Source organism: Dendropsophus ebraccatus, chromosome 4, assembly GCF_027789765.1.
Source record: "Dendropsophus ebraccatus isolate aDenEbr1 chromosome 4, aDenEbr1.pat, whole genome shotgun sequence".
In the NCBI taxonomy this organism is placed as follows: Eukaryota; Metazoa; Chordata; class Amphibia; order Anura; family Hylidae; genus Dendropsophus; species Dendropsophus ebraccatus.
In genome coordinates this window covers 35,823,586-35,845,906 of record NC_091457.1, presented here as the reverse complement: position 1 = coordinate 35,845,906, position 22,321 = coordinate 35,823,586, and the positions used below count along the sequence as shown (strand labels likewise).

General features: G+C 42.4%; 1 protein-coding gene across 2 annotated transcripts; it reads left to right on the top strand.

Moving 5' to 3' along the window:
* The first annotated feature begins 5,348 nt into the window (after positions 1 to 5,348).
* LGALS12 (galectin 12) lies at positions 5,349 to 21,887 on the top strand. Of its 2 annotated transcripts, none has more exons than XM_069965546.1 (9): positions 5,349 to 5,416; positions 8,868 to 8,956; positions 14,231 to 14,444; positions 15,281 to 15,400; positions 15,640 to 15,678; positions 18,668 to 18,694; positions 18,830 to 18,849; positions 20,231 to 20,393; positions 20,738 to 21,887. In XM_069965546.1, the coding sequence occupies exons 1-9, from the start codon at positions 5,372 to 5,374 to the stop codon at positions 20,882 to 20,884; spliced, it is 864 nt and encodes a 287-aa protein (XP_069821647.1). In that variant the 5' UTR covers positions 5,349 to 5,371; the 3' UTR covers positions 20,885 to 21,887. The 2 variants fall into 2 exon arrangements, with proteins under 2 accessions (XP_069821647.1, XP_069821646.1); XM_069965545.1 differs by having other exon boundaries at positions 18,830 to 18,921.
* The last annotated feature ends 434 nt before the right edge of the window (positions 21,888 to 22,321 follow it).

The window sequence follows — 22,321 nt, the reverse complement described above, 5'->3', positions numbered from 1 at the left end:
CTGAAAATATAAAAAATATACTTTTGTAGGTGTCCCAGTGAATGTACAGGCCCCAGCCCTTCTTCATAATTCACATCTCACCATTCTGATTCCTAGCTTATCAAACATTACATGCCCCAGACATTATGAGCTTGAGATCACCATTATGTGATGGCAAGGACAGGTAGGCAGACCAAGTTTGAACTGCCTGCAAAGTCCTCGTCATACTCAACGCTATGAAATTGGTTCTTTATAGTAAAATAGTTCAGTGTACAGTATAAGTAACTGTACTCACTGCACTTACTGACAGCAGCTCCCTGTGTACCTCATAGAGCTAAAATCAGACTTCTCTGCTCTGTGGTGAGTCTATCCATAAGATGGCCGACACGGAGTAGCATGTGACCATGCCCCGCCCCTCCAGTGTTCTTCATTTGCAAATACAGGCTCTGTGGTGGACAGTGGGGGGGCGTGGCATGGTCACATGCTTCTCCATGTCAGCCATCTTGTGGACAGACTCACCACAGAGCAGGGCAGCACAGCCTGGAGAAGGGGAGTGTGATATTAGCTCTATGAGGTACACAGGGAGCTGCTGTCAGTAAAAGGGGTTGTCCAGCGAAAAAAAAAATTCTTTCAAATTAACTGGTGTCAGAAAGTTATATAGATTTGTAATTTACTTCTCTTTAAAAATCTCAAGTCTTCCCATACTTATAAACTGTTGTATGTCCTGCAGGAAGTGTTGTTTTATTTAAATTGTTGTATGTCCCGCAGGAAGTGTTGTTTTATTTACATTCAGAAACAGTGTTCTCTGCTGACATCAGGAACTGTCCAGAGCAGTAGCATATCCCAATAGAAAACCTCTCCTGCTCAGGACAGTTCCTGACATGGACAGAGGTGGCAGCAGAGAGCACTGTTTGTGAATGTAAATAAACAATACTTCCTGTAGGATATATAGTAGCTTATAAGTATGGGAAGACTTGAGATTTTTAAATAGAAGTAAATTACAAATCTATATAACTTTCTGACACCAGTTGATTTAAAAGAATTTTTTTTTTTCCCCTGGACAACCTCTTTTACCCCTAGACGACCCAGGACGTAGGGTTACGTCATGGAAGTCTGTCACCAGACGACCCTGGACGTAACTGTACGTCCTGGGTGGTTGTCCTGCTATGAAGCATTCCGTTCCGGAGCGCGCTTCATAGGAGGTGGGGGCCTGCTGCAGTGAGCAGCCGGGACCTCACCGGTAATGACACGCTGCAGCGATCGCGCTGCCGCGTGCCACTAACCCCTTAAACGCTGCGATCACGGCGCGACCGCTGCGTTTAAGTGTAAGTGACAGGGGGAGTCCCCTGTCACTTACCGATCGGGACCCCCGCAGTATGACTTGCCTCTTGCCTATGACTTCACCTGCCTCTGTGCGGTCCGATCGGCGACCTGCTACACTGAGCCTGCACAGGCAGGCTCAATGAGCAGAGCGCCGATAACACTGATCAATGCTATGCCTATGGCATAGCAATCATCAGTGTAGAAATCAAACTAGTGAATGTAAAAGTCCCCCAAAGGGACTTCAAATGTGTAAAAAAAAAAAAGTTCAAAACACTATTACACTACCCCAAAACCCCTCCCCCAATAAAAGTTGAAATAACCCCCCCTATCCCATTATATAAATAAAACATATAAAAATAAATAAACAAATAAACATATAATATACCGTAGCGTGCGTAATTGTCCGATCTATTAAAATATAACAAGCGTCATTGTGATCGGTAAACGGCGTACACGAAAGAGGGAACAAAGTGAGCGGATTACCAATTTTATGTTACATTATATATTTAAAAAAATCAATAAAAAGTGATCAAAATGTCCGATCTTCACAAATATGGTATTAATAAAAACTAGAGATCATGGCGGAAAAAATGACACCCCATACAGCCCCGTAGGTGAGAAAATAAAACTGTTATAAGTGTCACAATAGGCCCATTTTATTAATATTTAATTGCCAAAAAAAAGGATTTCATAAAAAAAAAATATATATAACATTAGAGAATCTGTGTAACCTGCATATGGTTGTGTTTGGGCTGACCTATAGAATAATTGTATCATGTCACTTTTACTAGATGTGCATTACGTAGACACAGGAACCCCCCAAACGTTACCATATTGCATTCTTTTTTACGATTTCACCTATTTATATCTTCATAAATAATATATTTGGAATTCCATCATACATGTTATGGTAAAATGAAAGACGCCATTACAAAGTACAACTATTCCTGTAACAAACAAGCACTTACATGGCTTGTAGATAGAAAACTGAGAGTGCTAGAGCTCTTAGAAGGGGAGGAGGGAAAAACGAAAACACTAAGATCAAAATTTGCGCGGTCCACTGGGTCATTTTGGGCCTGGTCCTCAAAGGGTTAATGCAGTGAGTACACTTACTAATACTGCACACTGAACAATTTTACTATAAAGTGGCCAACCCCTTTTAACTTGGATCAGCTCTGGGCCTGCACAGAAATATTATTACACTTAATATATAAAGTATCAACTGTAAAAAGACATGTAAAAGCACACCACATATAATATCACTTTACATATTACGCAAATAAAGACAAGGCTGTCAGTATTCTTCAAAATCAGCAGCCACTGATCGTCTCCTGATCACTTAAATGTGATCTGCACACAATAAACAGAGACTAACTGCTTGCGGCTTAATCACATGGGTGGCCCATACCACGTTGCGGGGTGCTGCAGATGTTAAGAGGTTAGGTGAGTATGGTGGAGGGACCTGGCTACTAACTTTACTACTGAGGATGCTACCTACATAGGGGGAACTGGCTACAGCGCATACAATCTACAGGGTCCCCATTGGCTACAGAGAATGCTACCTACATATGAGGCCTGGGTACTGGGGATGCTGATTATTATCATTTGGGGAACTTTATTTAGGGAAAAGTTAACAGGTGGAGCTGGAAGAATGGGAAGCCTGAGATGTTTGCCTGGCAGATTTTCCAAAAGATATGATCAGGGCTGATTCTGGGGCCTCTGCACCCCCCATTTTGTTAAGTGAAAGTTAACTAAAATGACAGCAGGGGGAACATTATGCCACCCCTGCAGGACCGCAGAATCTGCCGCCTGAGGCGGAATACTCGATCGGCCTCATGGCAGAAGCGGCCCTGGATGTGATGGCTGGTAGAAATAATCTGGGTCGGATAGAAACAAAAAGTAAATGGCCTCTTGGAGCTGTAGTTTTACATGGTGAAATTTTGATAAATTGGTAGTTTTGATTACTAGGAAAATAAAGCCCCCAACAGTTGCTATACAGGTATGATAGGCTTAGAACAGGTGACAGATGTACTTTAGGTTTTCATAAGTGATAAAAAGGGGTATTTTTAAAGCAGTGGCCCAAAGAAAACAATGGGATACTTCAAGGATACTTTTTGTTGTTACATATTTATATGGTTTACATAGCGTCAGACGACAGCCACGTTGTCAGTGTAAACAGCTAAGTTAATAATCACAAGTGACAAGTAATGACAGATGGAAATTCTGAGGAAGAAAGTCAGGTGAACAGTACTTCAGTGAGCTGCACAATTTTTTCTGTACATAGTATAAGAGAATTGTGGTGACCCCCCGATGATGTTGTAGAGATGGGACGGCCGGTCACTTGCTAGATGGAAGTGTGACGCCACTCCTTGGGGTGGATGGCCGAGATACAGCCGGACCTTAAGGGTTTTTGTCACGTGACGCCAGTGCATGGTGGGCACACAGGTGTGATGGCACGCCTGCTTTAGAGGGTAAGGCCAGTTGTACCCTTCTCCCCTGTGGTCGGTGTCCTGTCGGGTTGCTGCAGGGTCCCTTAGGATATAGTCACAGGTGTTGTTATCACGGATGGCCAGAGCGCTGTAGTAACCCTCCTGAATAGTGGTAGGACCCGCCACCCACAGAAAGGGGAAATGTTGCAAGGTTTCGGTGCAAGTGCTATGCAGGTGATGGTGAATAATCACAGACTCACAGGTTATCACAGGTGATAACGTTGACTTGCTTTACTACTTGTTAATGTGCAGCAGGTAATACAACGAATAAATACACAAACATAGAACCACCAGATCGCTGTGATGAGTGCTGAGTCGGATGTAGTAGAGTTGATAAGGTTGTACTGAGGTAGTAGAGAGGAGAGGGCCGTGAGAGTCTCAACCCAAGTAGTAATGTGTTCTGCCAGGAGGTTGAAGTGCATAGAAGAATACTTGTAGAAGAAGAAGAAACAACAACCTGTGCCTGTGTATTGACCTTTTCTATAGTCTTCACAACACTTTATGTCCACTAGCTTTGGTGGAACCGTACCAATGGGTGACACAGGACCCAGACCCTGTTACCTGAGATGAGCGGAATGGTTAGGATTTCCTAAGTACACCCGCGATGCGAGATGGAGTTTATAGACTTTACTTAACTTTGCTCCACCTGGATCAGTTCCTAGCTCTTTGGTTCTCTTGTGGATACTGTCCTGCACTGTAGTTACTCCTAGTCCTCGGCATGGGTTTAGGTTATGTTGGCTAGTCCTCTCTTGAAGGGTTTAACAGTGCATCACACAGCTTGTTTGATGCTTCAAGAAAGAGGTTGGCAACAGCTGACTGTTCTGCGTCCTACCCATGCGGGGTACTGAAGGCTCCAAAAGGTATCGTCTGATTTCTTCTCTATTCTACTGAATTCTATGGCTAACACGGTACAACACTCTACTATGGGAACATCCGTAATTTTTGCGGATCCATAATTTTCCACATGAAACATCAATAAAATCTGCAAATCCGTAAAACAAATATGAATGAGTAATCATTTTAAACCGTTCCCGCCTATTTAACTGGCCCCTTTTTTGCTTTTCCACAAAAAATACTGATTATGGATACAATAGGGATGAATTTATTGTGGATTGTGGATGAAGATTGCAGATGATTGTAGACATCATATACGATCCTGAAAAACTACTGAACGTGTGAACATGGGGTAATACTGACCCATTTTTTTAATAGCATCCTGATATCTCAGTGGCCCCAAATCACCTGGAGGGGTTAATGTAACAAAGCCAGGCAGGTTTTTAAAAATCTTTTGAAATCACAGGTACACTTTACAATACTTTAGTGTAAGGTTTATCTCTATTGCATGACATACTAATCAACGTTTTGGAGACAGAAGTCTGCATTATAAAAGCACAGTATATGTACAATTGCTGAGATCCGGTGCATGGCATCTGATCACATCTCTGCAACCAATTGTATACATGTGCCTCAGTCTGGGCCGGATCTACAAGTGGTCAGCAGTAGAAGAGTTAAGTAAAATAGGCGTGGATTGTTAGTACTTCCCCAGTGTGTGACTCATCCATTGCTTGATACATGCAGCTATGGATCCCCTCTCCTTGCTGTTACAGCCGCCTGTCTTCTACCCGGTGTGTACAGGATAATCCTGCTTGTTGTCTACACTAAGATAAGAAGCCACGTGTCATGTGTATCTATACAGCTAGACATGTGCAACAAGTAACCGCTGGGAAGGGTTAATAGTTTATTGTCAGAAATGCATTGATCGCAACTGATAAGAGGGTTGTACAAATATGTAGTATACCGTATGGATATCGCATCTAAAATACAGACGCTAAACCGCTGCTGCTTTATAGTCATCTGACTACATGTGTGCATTGAGAGGCGGCGGATTAACTCTGTAGCTGTTATTTCACAAGGCTGGGGAGGATGGGTACTTGCACAACATCCCGTTTTCTGCTTCTTAAGTATCCAAGCCCGGTCCTATAAGACACTCATATCGTATGTGTTCTGTAGAAGACTCCCAATGTGTTTTCAGACCTACCAGATTCCAATATCACTAAATCATGGAATTTTCTTCGAGGGTTTGGTAGACATACAGTGCAGATGTTGAACTTTCTAGAGAGTATAGGCTGAAGTTTTATGTCCGGATCCACCCAGCATAGCTGGAGACCTCTCACCCACATCAAGGCTGCATTATGGACTGGGGTTATTAGGCTATGTTCATATGGCATTCTCATTTATGTCATTGAAGTCCATAGAATTTTACAAAATGCTAAAGATCTTTTGGATGAGATTTAGGAACTAACGGTTATGTAATTGATAACACCCAGGATGTCCTAATTTGTCACAGTGTACTTTAGGAATGGTGGTGCTTCTCATCTGTTGATTTGGATGGAGAAAAAGCAAAATCCTCAAAGCAATATATTTGTTATGGATCTTGTAGCAGATCACATAAGGAAAAGCATTACATAGAAAATTAGCATCTCAATCTGCACATTAAGCCACATACAGATTTACATTCTGGTTTACAGCGCACATTTTACTCTTCAATTTATAAGCATAGTTTTAAAGTATGTTCACACACGGCAGGTTTGTAAGTTCGCTGTCCTATTCACCTGAAGGGCTCAAATGTGCAGCTCTCCAGCTGTTTAAAAACTACAATTCCTATCATGCCTGGACAGCAGGACTAAAAGCTTTAGCTGTGTCCCAGCAATCATACATTTACCCCCTACCACTTACCCTGATGTTTTTTTGTTTTTGTTTTTTTTTTTAGGAAGGACAGTTTATTTTAATGTTTTTCCTCTAGGGGGCATTCACACGTTCCATACCCAGTCCGTAAATACAGACATGCAGTTTCAGTACTGTATTTATGGAACATGTGAGTGCCCCCTAACATGTTTTATAGGGTTTTTGTTTTATGCTAATGCTGTTAATAGCAGTTTAGGCAAGATAGCCACCTCCGTAATCATGAACAAAATAAAAAAAAATTACAATTTTACAAATATTATTTTAATAAAGGTGATACATTCTTAACAGTACTCTATATTTTTTTAAATCCTATTAGAAATCCTAATCTTTTGGCCAAAATGGAGAATGACTACAAAGAACATCTCATTGAGTTGACTGGACATTGTGTAATGCTTAAAGGGATTATCCAGGCTTACAAAAAATCTTGGCCACTTTCTTCCAGAAATAGCACTACTCTTGTCCTCAGTTTAGGTGTGGTTTGGAGTTTGAATATATTGAAGTGAATGGAGATGAATTGAATTGATACCATACACAACCTGGGGACAGGGATAGCACTATTGCAAGAATGTAGCAGTGTTTTTTTTTCTTAATCCTTGATAACCCCTTAATTATAGTGATACAATGAAAATTTATTGTAAGATTCCTCCACCAATTAAAGCTATGTTCACACAACTTACTTTTTATAAAAACAATGGCAGTTGTTTTCAATTTACACAACAGCTGTTCTTTCCATAATGAAATGGCTTGCATCGAGGTCAATGCAAACAACGGCCATTGTTCACACAATGTATTAAACAGCGGCCGTTGTTTGCTATGGCCGTCGAAACATCATTTATTTCTGACCATTGTCCATAGACTGCAATGCAATTTGCATTTAAAACAATGCATGTTGTTTTGAGTGCCAATTAACGGGTGTTTATCCAGTAAGCATAGCCTAAGGGCCCTATTCCATGGCCCGATCATTTAGCGAGGGCTGCAGGGACATCGTTACCGATGTCTTTGCAGCATACATTACCTAGCAGGGCTTCTCCTCCACTCGTCTTCCTCCCTGGGTCCCGCAGCGCAGCATCAACTCCGGAACGGCCTGACTGAGCTGTCAGACCACTCAGCCAATCACTGGCCGTAGCGAAGCTGATGCTGCGCCACGGGACCCGGGGAGGAAGAGCAGAGGAGAAGCCCTGCTAGGTAATGTATGCTGCTTCTGAAATCGTTGGTCGTCCGCCGCGCATCTCTATTCCACGAAGCGATGCGTGGTGGGTGACCGATGATTTTAGGTTTGGGCCTAAATAAACAATCAGCCGATGACATGATAATCGGCTGATCATTTTCTCTATTTCACTGAGCGATAATCGTTCGAATCGGGCCGATTCGGCCGATTATCGCTCCGTTGAATAGGCCCCTAAGGCTGCATTCACACGTTCAGTGATTTTTCTGGTCCGTGATTGTGGTCCGCAAGCTACCTCCGTTATCCGAGCAAAACAGTCCGTTTTTCATCCGTTTTGCATACATGTCGGTTTTTTTCACAAATCTGTTTTACAGCATTTCAAATTACATTGATTACATTACATCCATGAAAAACATGGATCTCATTGATTTCTATGGGGAATACGTTCCGTGCTTCCGTTCCGAGTTATTACATGTCCTATTTTTAAACGTAACGGATCACGGATCACGGATCCATGAAATCACGGAACATCTGAATAGCCCAATAGAAAACAATGGGCTGAAAAAATGTCTGTGAGCACGGATAACTTCCAGGAACGTGTGAATCCAGCCTAAGGCTCATCCCTAGAGACCTCCGTGGAGAGACACTTTAGAAAGGGTCCCTTAAAAATAAGTGGATTAAGCAGGAGAACCTCTTTTAAGGGTTCCCACAGTGCGGAATTCTGCATCTATTCTGTAGTGTGAACAATACCCTAAAACATACCTGTTGTTTAAAAAAAAACCAAAAAAAAAAAACCTTTTCATCAGTCACAGAGACATAAAAAGTTTAAATCAGGTCTAGACCGTGACCCGCCTGCAGACAAGCCGGAAAAAGTTGGCTGTTAGCATGTTCACTCCCAGCTCGGTCAATGGACTACTCATTCCTGAAGTCTATACAAGGTATGTAGGGCAAAAGTCCAAAATAGCCGCTGTATATTGATAGAACTAAGCCATAATGATAGTGGGGATCCCATTGCTTTTACCCCACACACTGCTCATTACTTTGTGGAATATCCTAGGTATAAGTTTCATATGTAGAAAAAATCCTTAATTTTTTGTGTATCATCAGACATTTTATTATATGTGCTTCTGTGTTACTTATTGTCTTTATTCAATGTGTATATACAGGTAGTTCCTTATATCTGTACAATATTTGGGGGCCTACAACATGGACGAATGATCCTTGTACAGGGAAGTGTTGGCAGCAGTGCTGTAAGGTATGAGGCTTGGTTTACTTGTCTTCTGTTGCTGTTTTTTTTACTTATTTGTGTACTGTTCCTGTTTCCCTTTGTTGTATTCAGGGCGTATAGCTCTGTTACTTACATATAATGATACATGTGTTATCAGTGACAGGACCTCCTATTCTGGCGAGGCTGCTTGGTTAGTCATATGATGGATCCTGAGCAGCGTGACCCAGCAGCTCTCGGCCACAGCTGGATACCCAGGAAGGATCTTTATATGAAAGACAAATTTTACCCTACCTGAAGAAGGAGCCCACTTTGTTTCCTTTGTTCCTACATTTTAGAGGTTTTCCAGTTTTTGGTCAATGAAGCGTAATCATATAAATGAAACTTTCTTATTTTAATTGCACCCCATGATGTACTATAATGTCATGGGCACAGTAGCGTAATTTGGTGGGGGAAGAGGGGGCGGCCGCTCCCGGGCCCACACAGGCAGGGGGCCCACTGATTTTTGCTCGTTAATGCTGTCCGTAAAAGCAATTGCTTTTGCAGACAGACTTAACAAATGTCTATTGGCTGTAGGTGGCCCCTGGCCAGGTACCAGTGCTCCTGGGGGGCCCACACGGCTACCGAATGTTGTGTCTGACTATTTAGCTGTATGCGCTTGTATGCAAGGAGAAAATACAGTTGAATGCAGCAGGGTGATTGACAAGGCGAGGAGAGACTTGGGTCTCCACCCTGCCAATCTGTGTTGTGGCCACAAGGGGGGGTGTCTGCATAGAGAGGTCTAAATACTAAATATATGCACAGAGAGGAGTCTAACTTCTATATGAGGGCACAGAGGGAAATAATTACTATATTGGGGCACAGAAGGCCTAACTACTATATGGATGCACAAGGAAGCTGAATTTCAATATGAAGGTACAGAGGGGTCTGAATAATATATGGGGGTGCACAGGGAGGATCTATCTTCTATATGGAGGAACAAGGGGGGGATAATCTACTATGTTAGGGTATTGATGGTGGCCTTTTTACTGTATGAGAGCATAAAGAGACCATGTAAACTATAAGAGGGTTAAAATTGGGTCTAAATACTACATGGAGGCATAAATCTCTCATATTCCCTGTACATGATTATCGGGGCTGATTTCTCCTACATTTTAATGTATTGTTTCTATGAATTAATAAAGTAATTATTCCATTTAGTTATGTTGCAGTAGTCTGGCTTTTTTGTATACGGGTTATTTCGTATAGTTGCTTTGAACTCCATGGGACTATTTATTGTTATTACCCAGTATTTGTACTATGCATTTACTCTACTGGTAGTGCTGGTAGACCCGTCGGATGTCATTGACCATCAGCTATGGTGTAGTCCTCATGCTGCCAAATAGATATTAGACAGATAGATATGAGATAAAGAGATAGACAGAAGAATGGATGGATGGCTGATTAGAAAACAAACACTGCGCCATAGCTTCCTCTATTACAACTTGGTTTCATTCTCTTTTAGTGGAACTGAGCTGCACTACCACATCCAAGCTTTGGAGGAGAGTGGCGCTGTTTCTGGAAAAAGGCAGCTATGTTTTTGCAATGCTGGATAGCCCCTTTAATTTTTACATGGTTATATATGTGAAATGTAGAAAGTCTTTTCCACTGTTCTCCGTCCCTGTTCACTATGAATAATGTGGTAGAAAATACCATTTATTATTTGGAAAGCATTGTCATCTACTAAGGTTCCCTATGGGTAACATAATCGGTTGGGGGCCCACTGACACTCACTCGGCCCCCCTAGGCTAAACCCTTAGCTACGCCCCTGCATGGGCAGGAAGGTGTTAAAGGGGTTGTCCAGTGGAAATCTTTTTCTTTCAAATCAACTGGTGTCAGAAAGTTATATAGATTTGTAATTTACTTCTATTAAAAAATCTCAAGTCTTCCAGTACTTATCAGCTGCCGTATGTCATGCAGGAAATGTTTTATTTTCAGTCTGACACAGTGCTCTCTGAATTGCGCCGTGTTTGCTCAGTGTGAACTGGCCCTTTGGTCGGAAAGCACATCTGCGGCAGAAAATTCTGCTTGGAAATTCTGTAGTGTGAACAACAGAGTGGAAATCCCATTGAACACAATGAGACATTGCCCTGTTCATTCTTTTATGGGAGGAATTTCAAGCAGAATTTAAGAGCGGATTCCTCTTCAATTCCTCGCCTTTTGCTCAGTGTGCATGAGCCCTTAATTCTGCTTGAAATTCCGCTTGAATTCCGCTCAAATTCTGCCACTATTCTGCCAGAGCTGAATAGACAAGGAATTTCAAGCAGAAAACTTTCCTCTACAAAGGTATGTGCACACTGAGGAAAAGGCGAGGAATTCAGCTTGAAATTCAGCTTGAAATTCCTCCCGTAAAATATGCACAGAGCAAAGTCCCATTGTGTTCAATGGGTTTTCTGCTCTGTTGTTCACACTGCAGAATTTCCGAGCAGATGTTTTTGCTGTAGATCTGCTAGAGGAATCCTATAGAAGTCAATCGGGGGCTTAAATTCTGCTTGAATTCTGCCTCAAAACTTTCTGCTTCAATTCCTCGAGAATTCCTCAGTGTGCACATAGCCCAATTCCTCGAGAATTCCTCAGTGTGAACCCACCCTTAGGGCCAGTTCACACTGAGCAAGATCTTCGGAATTCTGCTGCGGAGATTTCCACCACCGAATCCCGCCGTGCTCAATGTGCTGCTGTAAGTGAATGGAGAGGGCGCACTTGTCCGCTCCCGCTTCTCTCCGAATGAACATGTTTGTTTTTGAGCGGAGAGCGGCAGCAGCGGATAGGCGCGCGCTCTCCCATTCACTCAAAGCAGGACACTGAGCACGGCGGGATTCTGCGGCGGAGAGCTCCGCCACGGAATTGCGCCGTGTTTCCTCAAAGTAAACTGGCCCTAAGGGTGCGTGCACACTACGGAATTGCCGCGTATAATCGCGGCGTATTCCGTCGTTTGTCCACGCACGCGGCGGTGCACATTTTCGCCCGTGCACGGGCGGATTACGCGTTCCGTCGAAAGAATTGACAATTCTTTCGACGGAACGTGGAATCCGCCCGTGCATAGAATAGTGTCTATGGCACGGGCGGAAATGTTCGCCGCCGCGTGCGGGGACAAGTGACGGAATACGCCGCGGGTTATACGCGGCAATTCCGTAGTGTGCACGCACCCTTAGGGAGGAATGGGTATCGCTGGTTGATAGGATATTAAAGTATGAGGAGTATTGGGCTAAACAGACCTTGCGGAAAGCCACTAATAGATTTAATAATCTATGGGGGCCATGAATTGGAGCAAACACATTAACATAAAAATACATTTCCACTCTCTCATGGGGTGGGTTTGGGTGGAAAATTGGGATTTTAAGAAGGATGCTTTGAGTATGTGACTCAGTGTGTGTGTGTGTGTGTGTGTGTGTGTGTGTATACACTCACCGGCCACTTTATTAGGTACACCTGTCCAACTGCACGTTACCACTTAATTTCTAATCAGCCAATCACATGGCGGCATTTAGGCATGTAGACATGGTCAAGACAATCTCCTGCAGTTCAAACCGTTACAGTTGCCAACCGTTACAACCAAGGTAGGCAGAAGAGCATCTCTGAACGCACAGTACGTCCAACTTTGAGGCAGATGGGCTACAGCAGCAGAAGACCACACCGGGTGCCGCTCCTTTCAGCTAAGAACAGGAAACTGAGGCTACAATTTGCACAAGCTCATCGAAATTGGACAGTGGAAAATTGGAAAAACGTTGCCTGGTCTGATGAGTCTCGATTTCTGCTTGAACATGACAATGAATTCACTGTACTCAAATGGCCTCCACAGTCACCAGATCTCAATCCAATAGAGCATCTTTGGGATGTGGTGGAACGGGAGATTCGCATCATGGATGTGCAGCCGACAAATCTGCGGCAACTGTGTGATGCCATCATGTCAATATGGACCAAAATCTCTGAGGAATGCTTCCAGCACCTTGTTGTATCTATGCCACGAAGAATTGAGGCAGTTCTGAAGGCAAAAGGGGGTCCAACCCGTTACTAGCATGGTGTACCTAATAAAGTAGCCGGTGAGTGTATATATATGTGTGTGTGTGTGTGTGTGTGTATATATATATATTGTTGTCATATGCTTGTTTCTCTATTTTGCTTTTTTACTAACATAAAATTATAATATAGCTTTTTTTTTTTACAAATCTTTATAACTTTTTGCTATCGGTTGATTTGAAAGAAAACGATTTTCACTGGACAACCCATTTAATGCTTTCTGACTCAATATTATTACATTTTGATGGTTCAACCAGCTGAGATCCCACAGTAAAGCTCAGGGATAACTACGGTCCCGCTGTTTAACCCATAAGGTGCCACTGTGGGCAACAACTGTGGCATTTAAGTTGTTAGACAGAGGGAGGGTGTGAGTGGCGTGCACGGAAGACTGAAGTATGGGGACCTTTATTTGAAAATCCAGCCGGTCAAAAGAACAAAAGCTCCAAAGAACCACAGTAGAACAGACATTTCGTGGTCACAACCGATTCATCATGCTCATGTAGCATCATGAAACGCCTGTGACCGTGAAATGGCTGTTCTACTGTGGCTCTTTAGAGCTTTTGTTCTTCTGACCTGCTGGATTTCCCAATGAAGGTGTCATAGTGTGAGCAGGTGAGTGCTTTATGTTAATTTACAGTTCAAGATTGTGCACCACCATACAAAGGAGGGCTCACTATCTGTTTCCCATACTCCTGGTCCACAATGGTTCTGTGTGAGCAGTTCTGGCTATTGCTTCTCCCACTGTGCTTTGAACATCAGCTGTACACCTCATGCATGTGGCCGCTAGAATTCCATGTTGCACCAAATTATAAATTATAACTGCTTTAGGTTCATACTTTATCTCTGTATGCTTCTTAGATAAGATTGGCTGGTCTTTAGGTCAATCTTTTGTCAACCAAAACCAGGGCAAAATTATAATGGAAAGATTTGCACACGTTGGGTGTTTTTAACCCACTCCTGGTTTTGGTTGAAAAAAGACTGACCAAAAGACTGACGGAAATACTATGTGTGACCATAGTCCATACTTGTGCATTGACAGTACTTTGCTTGGTCTGTGGACTATGGTGGTGGCATGTGCTGGGGTTTTAATGCTTGCTCTGGTCTGTATAGACATTAATGTGGATGAAAAGCATTCCCTGTGCAATATTCTTATGATGTTGGTGGACCCCCCACTGAGACACACTTATAGTGGGATACATTCACTTGCATGGCTGTGACGTTTTAGTGATATCTGCTTATGATTCACAGGTTCCAAGTTGACTTTCAGTGTGGTTGCAGCACCCGTCCTCGCTCCGATGTGGCCTTTCATTTCAATCCACGATTCTCTTCCTCGGAAAGTCATGTAATTTGCAATACCCTGCGCAAGGACCAGTGGCTAGATGAGGTTAAGTTCTCAGGATTTCCACTTCGAAAAGGAGAATCATTTGTGCTGCTTTTCCTTTTTCTCGCTGATCAAGTAAAGGTAAAAATCATATAGGTTGTGATCTGGTGATGTTTTAGAAAATGGTAACCCATGTTGGTTAATCCATTCTACTCCAGCATTATTTTCACATGTGCTAAAATGTACAGTATATCAGCATTTTTACTATTGTTTCCTCAGTGCTCCTTACATGTACTTTACTTTTCCAGTGAATAGAGTGGGCATGTACAGGGACAAAGTTATAGGGGGTGCTGAGGTAAGTCCCTTTAAGGCTCCAACACCCAGAGGACCCTTTAGTCCTGCCACATAGGAACAGTAAAGTATATATAGAGAATCATGTAGGGAGTCTTAAAGGGAAACTATCAGCAGGATGGAAAATCTAACCTGCTAATAGCTCCCTATTGCGCACGGTAAGCTGAGGATGAAGGTAAGTTTGACCTACCTTCACCCTCAGCGCCCTTTGTAGGGTGCTATAAGCAGGTTATATTCACCTAACCTGGTGATAGTTTCCCGTTAAGCTGGCTGTACATATAAAATAGCTTCCAGTTGAATAGATATCTTTTCTTATCCCCTTCCTGTCCCCATACACATAATTTGCTCATATCAAAGTAATGAGGTGGGAACCCAAAGAAATGTACAACAAATGCATTGTCAACTACTAAAGGGGACCTTGGGGGGTTTGGTAAGTATGATATAATTGCCCACAATTAGTTTGCTATTTCCAATCTATTAATGCTACAGTATAGAAGTATACCCTGTGCTCTCTCTATTCCTCACATCCTGATAGTAGAGAAGCTTTCTGGATGTATGTTCAAGCAGCCAATATAAACAAAGCTACAGGCTTTTCTTGTGTGATGTCTTTTTCCTTTCCAATGTAGGTCAGCATTAGTGGACGGCATTTCCTGGATTTCCGGTATCGTCTTCCGCTCCGTGATGTGGACACATTAGGGATTTATGGAGACGTCGCTGTAAAGGAGATCTCATTTCTGAGCAATAATGCAAGTTGGGATATTTCATAATACCTTATTTTTTTTCTTAAACCTTGCTTGTAATTTATTTTTATTTTCCTCTACTTTGTATTTCGTATTTTGTATAGCGCTGCGGAATCTGTTGGCGCTATACAAATAAATAAATATTATTATTTCATGCTGCTTCTATCCTAGTTCTGTTCCATTATGTTTCTATATCTATATGTAATAAACTAAAGCTTTTTTTTTTCTTTTCACTATTAAAATAGCCTTATCATGAAGCAATGACAGAATACCCCCTGTGTCAGGTAAGGTATAGAATGATCAACTTATTATTCAAATGCATCAAGATAAAATATTTGTTGCAATTTTTTGTTTATACACCAGATGGAGTCTCAGTGAGATAATAAAGCCTACAGTAGATGTTCCCTTTTGGATTTACTTTCCAGAAATATTGAGGAAAATAAATAATTTTAGTGTTATTATCTATTAAAATAACTGCTCTTAAAATAATTATCCCAAGATACTTGGCCACTGCTCTATTGACGGTCTATAGGATTTCCAAGTGTACACAAGTACAGTGATTAGGTTGGGTTCATATAAGTAACATATAAGTTTTATGGAAAAAATGGATGCAATTGTGTGTCATCCATTTGGATCAGTTTTTCCATTGATTTCCATTATTAAAAAAACAAAACAAAAAAAAAAAACAGATCAAAGCATATGCGTTGTTTTTTTTAACAGACACAAAAGTAATGTTGATTACCAATTAAAAAATACATTGAACGGATTCCAAAAACGCAGTGTGAACCCAGCCTTAACAGAGGCATAGCTAAACATTCATTGAGCCTGGTTAGTTTTGGCATGTACTGTAGAAGCTGTTTGTACAAATGTAGTTTTCAGCAGAGGTTGTATAGTGGGCACATATACAACCTAACCTTAAACCCAGCAAACTGATGCCATAAAGCATTAAAAGGGTTATCCAGTGTCAGAAAAACATGGTCACTTTCTTCCAGAGACAGCATGCCTCTTCCAGTTTGGATCAGGTTTTGCAGTTCTGTTCCATTGAAGTGAATCAAGCTTTAAACATAAAAGATTTATTGCAAACCACACCTTAACTGGAGACAAGAGCGGAACTGTCTCTGGAAGAAAGTGGCCATGTTTTTATAACACTGTATAACCCCTTTAAATCTCAGTGGAAATACCTAGATTCATGCTAAGCATGTATTGGGATGTTCCATCTGACACTGAAATCTTGCCGCTTTACCCTCCTTTACTACATCTGCTAGACACTAAAGTCCAAGAGTGGCAGGGAGGTTACACAAATGGGGAAGCAATGGATTATATCACAGTGGAGTAGGAGGGGACTAAGAGCAGGGGCGTAACTAGGATTCATGGGGCCCCATAGCAAAAAAGTGTATGCCCCCCCCCCAACATATTACCTGTCCCGGCAATATGAAGCTGTCCCCCCGCCTTCGGCAGCTCTGAGACACTGTGCCCTGGGGTGGGAGGTGAGGGGTAGCAGGCCGCTCGGAGTCCCTGCTGATTGGGGCAGTTCTGAGACGGCAGTTCTAAGACACCTGCAGGGTGCGGGCTGCTTTAAGAGAGTTTGTGTGTGTGTTGGGGGGGGGGGGTTGAGGGTTTAGGGGCTGCTCTGAGTCCCTGCAGGTCTGGGGGGTGCTCTATACTACTACTACTAGATGCTTGGAAAGCTGGGTGTCTCCATTATATAACATGCTAGGGAAGCTGAGTGACCCCATTATACAGGATGCCAGGGAAGCTGGTGACCCCATTATACAGGATGCTAGGGAAGTTGGGTGACCTTATTATACAGGATGCTAGGGAGGCTGAGTGACCCCATTATACAGGATGCCAGGGAAGCTGGTAACTTCCAGCTGGCAGTGATAGTTACCATCCTTCCTGCTGTGTCTCTCCTCCTCATGCCATGTGCACTCTGCCATGAGCTACTATCCTACCTGCGGTGGTTGCTGGGGGCGGGCTTGCCGTGATGGGGCGGGGCTTAGTGGAACCTAACTGGGACTGTTGCCACTTGTGGAGAGGGGGACACTGGTGCTGGACACTCTGAGTCTGTGTCAGGGGGAGGTGCGGAGGTGCTTGAGAGGGGATTGCAGACGCTCCCTTCTGGGTCTCTGACAGGGTGCTTTACTGTCAGTGGCGTAGTTACCATGAAGACAGGGGAGAAGGGCCAGGCGGGTCCCGGGCCCCCTGCAGCGCGGAGCCCCATAGCAACTGCCTTCCCTGCGTTCCCTGCCTTCATGGTAGCTACGCCACTGACTAAGAGTATTCCTTGAAATTAGGGCCCTATTAATCTGCAGAATCAGTCCCATTCAACAGATTATGACTGTGTGTAATAAAGACAACGATCAGAAAATGAAAATGATCATTGGTTGATTGTCATTTAAGCTAACCTAAAAATCAGACATCGGCCATGCATCGCTACATGTAATAGAAAAACGCAGCCAGCGGCTGAGGAATGTGAAAAGAAAATAATAAACTTTATTCTTAAGGCCCTATCACACAGATTATCAGCCAATTTCGGCCGTTACGGACAATAATCGTCCGTAACCTGTGTAATAGAAAACAACAATCTATCCAGGCTCCCCCAGTGTCCTTAAAGCAAGCTACCCACAGCTATCACTCTCACTTCCTAGCCAGTCTCTGAAGTGACAGGCCGCTCAGCCAATCACTGGCTGCGGCAGTGTCCCATCTCGGCCAACGATTGGCTAAGCAGCCTGTCACTTCAGAGACCAGCTCAGAAGTGTGAGCAGCAGATGTGGGCAGATGCTAGAGGACACAGGGAGTATAAAGTTCATCATTTTACAGCCAGGGCAAGGGCTGTACGGACATCACTAATGAGATAAATATATACATGATTATCAAGTCGTATAATAGGCTCTGTAAATGAGCGCCGATCTAGCAGATTGGTGCTGGCTTACACTAGTTATCGAGCCGTGTAATACAGCCCTTAGCTGAAGAGACCTTTGCCACACTTTCAGTTGTTAAAGGGAAACAAGATGGAGGAGCTTCCCAATACGGAACATAAGTAAGCTTCTATATGAACCTAATAGGAAACCTTTAAAAATGGTGTGCAGGTTGGTATGTCTGTTACTAAACCACCATTACACATGGCAGCCGACTAGTGAAGTAGTAAATATACAGATTAGAAAGAACTGCTATCTATTGAGAGTAGTAAAGTAAATTACTATAATTTACTATATAATCTTGTGCAAAAGTGAATATCAAACAGTTAAATTGTGTAATTCTGTTCTCTTTAAGCCTTTACATCATGGACATTCAGAACCGGTGAGTAATATTCAATGTATGTAATTGAAATATGTACATAACTCTGCATAAATCTACATAAATATACATCTACGGCATAGACAGAAATATTTTTTTGTACGTAACTTTTTTTTTTTTTTTTCTCTTTCCAAACAGCTGGTTCCTCCGGTGTCCAGGTCATTTTCCATGGGCTTGTCAGAAGGTCACATGATCTTAACTCGCGGTTTGGTTACTGCTGACCCATTAGAGTTAGTTGACTATGACTTATTATGTTTTCTGTTATATGGATTTCTATAATATCATTATATTTCAGTGCTCAGAGGCATGACAGGAACGCTCAGTGCTCCGATCTGAAACCTGTAACAAGGCCCTCCCCATCTGCCATTATGTGCCTTAGTAATCCAAGTGCATAAAGAGCAGAGGTTTTCTGGGATAAAGCTTACTTTATCAATCACATATAAAGATATAAAGAGTGGTAATACAGAATTTCTGTTGCACCTCCATGAGATACTGTATTCTCTCCTACAGGCAGTTTGGGGGAATATATAGCAAACTATTTTTTTTTTCTCTCATAAAACTGGATGCACACTGTGTACTGAATAGGATCATAGCAGCCTATCGGCCTGCACTAACTGATCTCAACCACACCAATCCATAGTAAGACAATGTGCACCAGGTTTTTACACAATACTGAATAGGACTAGTCAACAGCAGCTTACATTTACCAAGTGTGGAAGATAGAACTATATTTCCCCAGTGCATTATAGAAATACATTATTTCCACACTTTCAACAGTCAGGAACAGGGTAAAACAACAACAGAAAACCCTTTATTCATACTGTCGAAAATAAGGCCCGGAATATAGTGTATGACCCCAGCTTTGGGGTATGTCCACAGTACGGAATACCGTTGGATCACCCGCGGTGGATTCTGCAGCTCACATCTGCGCTGGTCCCATAGGCTTCATTCTATAGTTTGGCAGATTTCGCTGTCCACTCGAAGAATGAACCTGCTCATTCTTCTGGTGGACAGCGAAATCTGCCAAACTGAAAGTGCAACAGAAATCCACAGGTGCAAGTGCTTACCGTACATACTCCCCCCGGTTTACACACAATAAAAACCTGCTCTGTAGATATAAAAAAATGAGGGTCTTGGCAAACTATTTGATCAAACAGAGTGTTTCATGTCAACATGTTAAGGTGTCCTCAGAGACACGGTCCCTACTAGCATTTTCATACTAGCAATGGCCTCTCCTGGGCAGAACAAGCCTACAACTGGGCAGATAGGATCCAAATGATCTCTTTTTATAGCGCCTTTGGGACGTGGGTGGAGAGATGTATGTGGCCACGAGCTGCGGAATCCGCGGCGGGTAATCCGCCAGGATTCCGTAGTGTGGACATACCCTTATTGTAAAGTGATCTTTTGGACAGGGTCATCCTTGAGCGGGCAATGTTAGACAAGAATATTATATCTGATAAATATGATCTTTTCCCCTATCAATATGCTAGAAGAAATGACATTTTCCATCAGTATCTGACAGGTTTTCTTTTCATATAGAATAACATTTTCATTGAAATCTAAAAATGCCACCCCATTTAACCTGACTGCATGCTTCAAAGAAGAATCCTTATGTTACAACTACTCCATGGGACAGTCATGGGGAGAGCCACAGAAAATCCAGACTCCTTTCTTTGTGTTTCACGCTGAGAGATATTTTGAGGTAAGGCTACTGGCCATAAGACAGAGGTGCAGCGATGCTTACCATAGGCAGCAGGTCTCAGATTCACCATAATGCCATGTTCACACTGGGTATGAACATTGGCCTTTGTTTGACATGGCCGTGTCAAACAACGGTCGATGTCTTACATGTTCACGCGGCTGATACATCGGCCGGATGAACATAATTTGATTTTAATTGGAATGCGGGCGCATTTGGGTTCACTGAACAGCGGTCGTACAAAATAGACCTGTCAATTTTCAAATATAGTGTGAGAACGTGGCCTGAAAAGAAAGAGGGGAACCTAATGTTCTAACTGCTCATTATTCTGTTCTCTATAAATACAGATTCTGGTCCTTGTTGAGTCCGGTATGTTCAGGCTTGCCATCAATGGGACCCCCCTTGGCAACTTCCGTCCACCTGAGCTAGATCTGAAATCCATCGATGAGCTCAAGATAAATGGTAGTGCGATTATATATACTGTAAAATGCTGATCGGAGGGATTTGTAGATCCTGTCACCAGCATGGCACTTGGTGAATGAAGAAAAGTTGGTGTACAAGTGCTGTACATAACTATATGAACTGCCTTGACGGGTACAGCTGCGTTTTCAGCTTTGACCTCCCCAATAGCCTGGAACATCTTGATGGTTCTCATAAAGTGCACACTGTGATATATTCACAACTAAACAAAGTGTTATATACAAAGTTACTAAAGACCATTTCATTCAGATTCCATGTAATCCAGTAACCCTGTGCTTTATGTCACTGAGTCCAGTGCAATCCAGGACTGTCATTGAAGATAATAGAGCACCATTTCACTTTTTGTTTATGCAAATTACATAACATTTATGAGAAAAAGCATAAAGATACATGTGCCAAATATTCTGCGTCTGCCATCTCTGCACCATAAACCTCTGTGCCTAGGACATACAGAAATAGACACCAGCTACCATAACGCCTCCTTCTGGCTGTTGGGGTCTATTGAAGTCAAAGAACTTACCACTCTATGTAGTTTACATTCAATGGAGAAACTGCCTGCTGTAGGTTGCAATTTCATAAATATAGCCTGGTATCTGCTTCAAGAATAACTCTAAGTATGATAGATAGACAGACAGACATAACTTGGCAATCTCTAATGCAATGGATAGAGGCAATCTGTCCTACATTTAATGGATAGATTTTCACTTATGTATCAGCTAAGAAGCGGTTAAGTATTTTTTCTGCTTTGCCACACTGTCCCCAATTCCCAGTTAATCATTCTTAAGCGGCTCAGTACTTCTCATAAGACAGAGCGTGCTGCTTAACCCATGCTTGATAAAACCGACTTACTGACAAAGCTACTACACTAGGATGCGATGCTGTGCTGTGTTGGACTGTTGCATTTCTGCATAACCTTAACATTCCGGGTTATTTTTGACATTATTGCCTATTATTAGAGATGAGCGAACCGGGTTCGGGTCGATCCGAACCCGAACGTTCGGCATTTGATTAGCGGTGGCTGCTGAACTTGGATAAAGCTCTAAGGTTGTCTGGAAAACATGGATACAGCCAATGACTATATCATGTTTTCCACATAGCCTTAGGGCTTTATCCAGCTTCAGCAGCCACCACTAATCAAATGCCGAAAGTTCGGGTTCGAATCGACTCGAGCATGCTCGAAGTTCGCTCATCTCTACCTATTATGCATAATACTTACAAAAGATATAGTAACTAGTGTGTAAAATTGGGAAAAAAACAAAATGTCCATCCAGTTAAGCCTGACTCAATTAGAACCCAGAGGAAACTTTGTATTGCTGTCATATATTTATGTTTACATTGATCATTTGATGCATGTCATACCTGGAGTTTGTACATTGATTTGAAGAAAATGAATTCTTAGTGATGGATGAATTAAAATAAAAGTTGCACTCGGATTCCAGTTTTCTTTAATC

What these genes read in the sequence shown, in the direction of transcription:
- LGALS12 (XM_069965545.1), top strand. Translation starts at nt 5,372, where the DNA reads ATGGATCCCCTCTCCTTGCTGTTACAGCCGCCTGTCTTCTACCCG. An exon ending in TTCTCGCTGATCAAGTAAAG is followed by an intron (nt 14,445 to 15,280) that starts GTAAAAATCATA and finishes TTTCCAATGTAG; the next exon opens with GTCAGCATTAGTGGACGGCA. An exon ending in GTTACTGCTGACCCATTAGA is followed by an intron (nt 18,922 to 20,230) that starts GTTAGTTGACTA and finishes CTTTTCATATAG; the next exon opens with AATAACATTTTCATTGAAAT.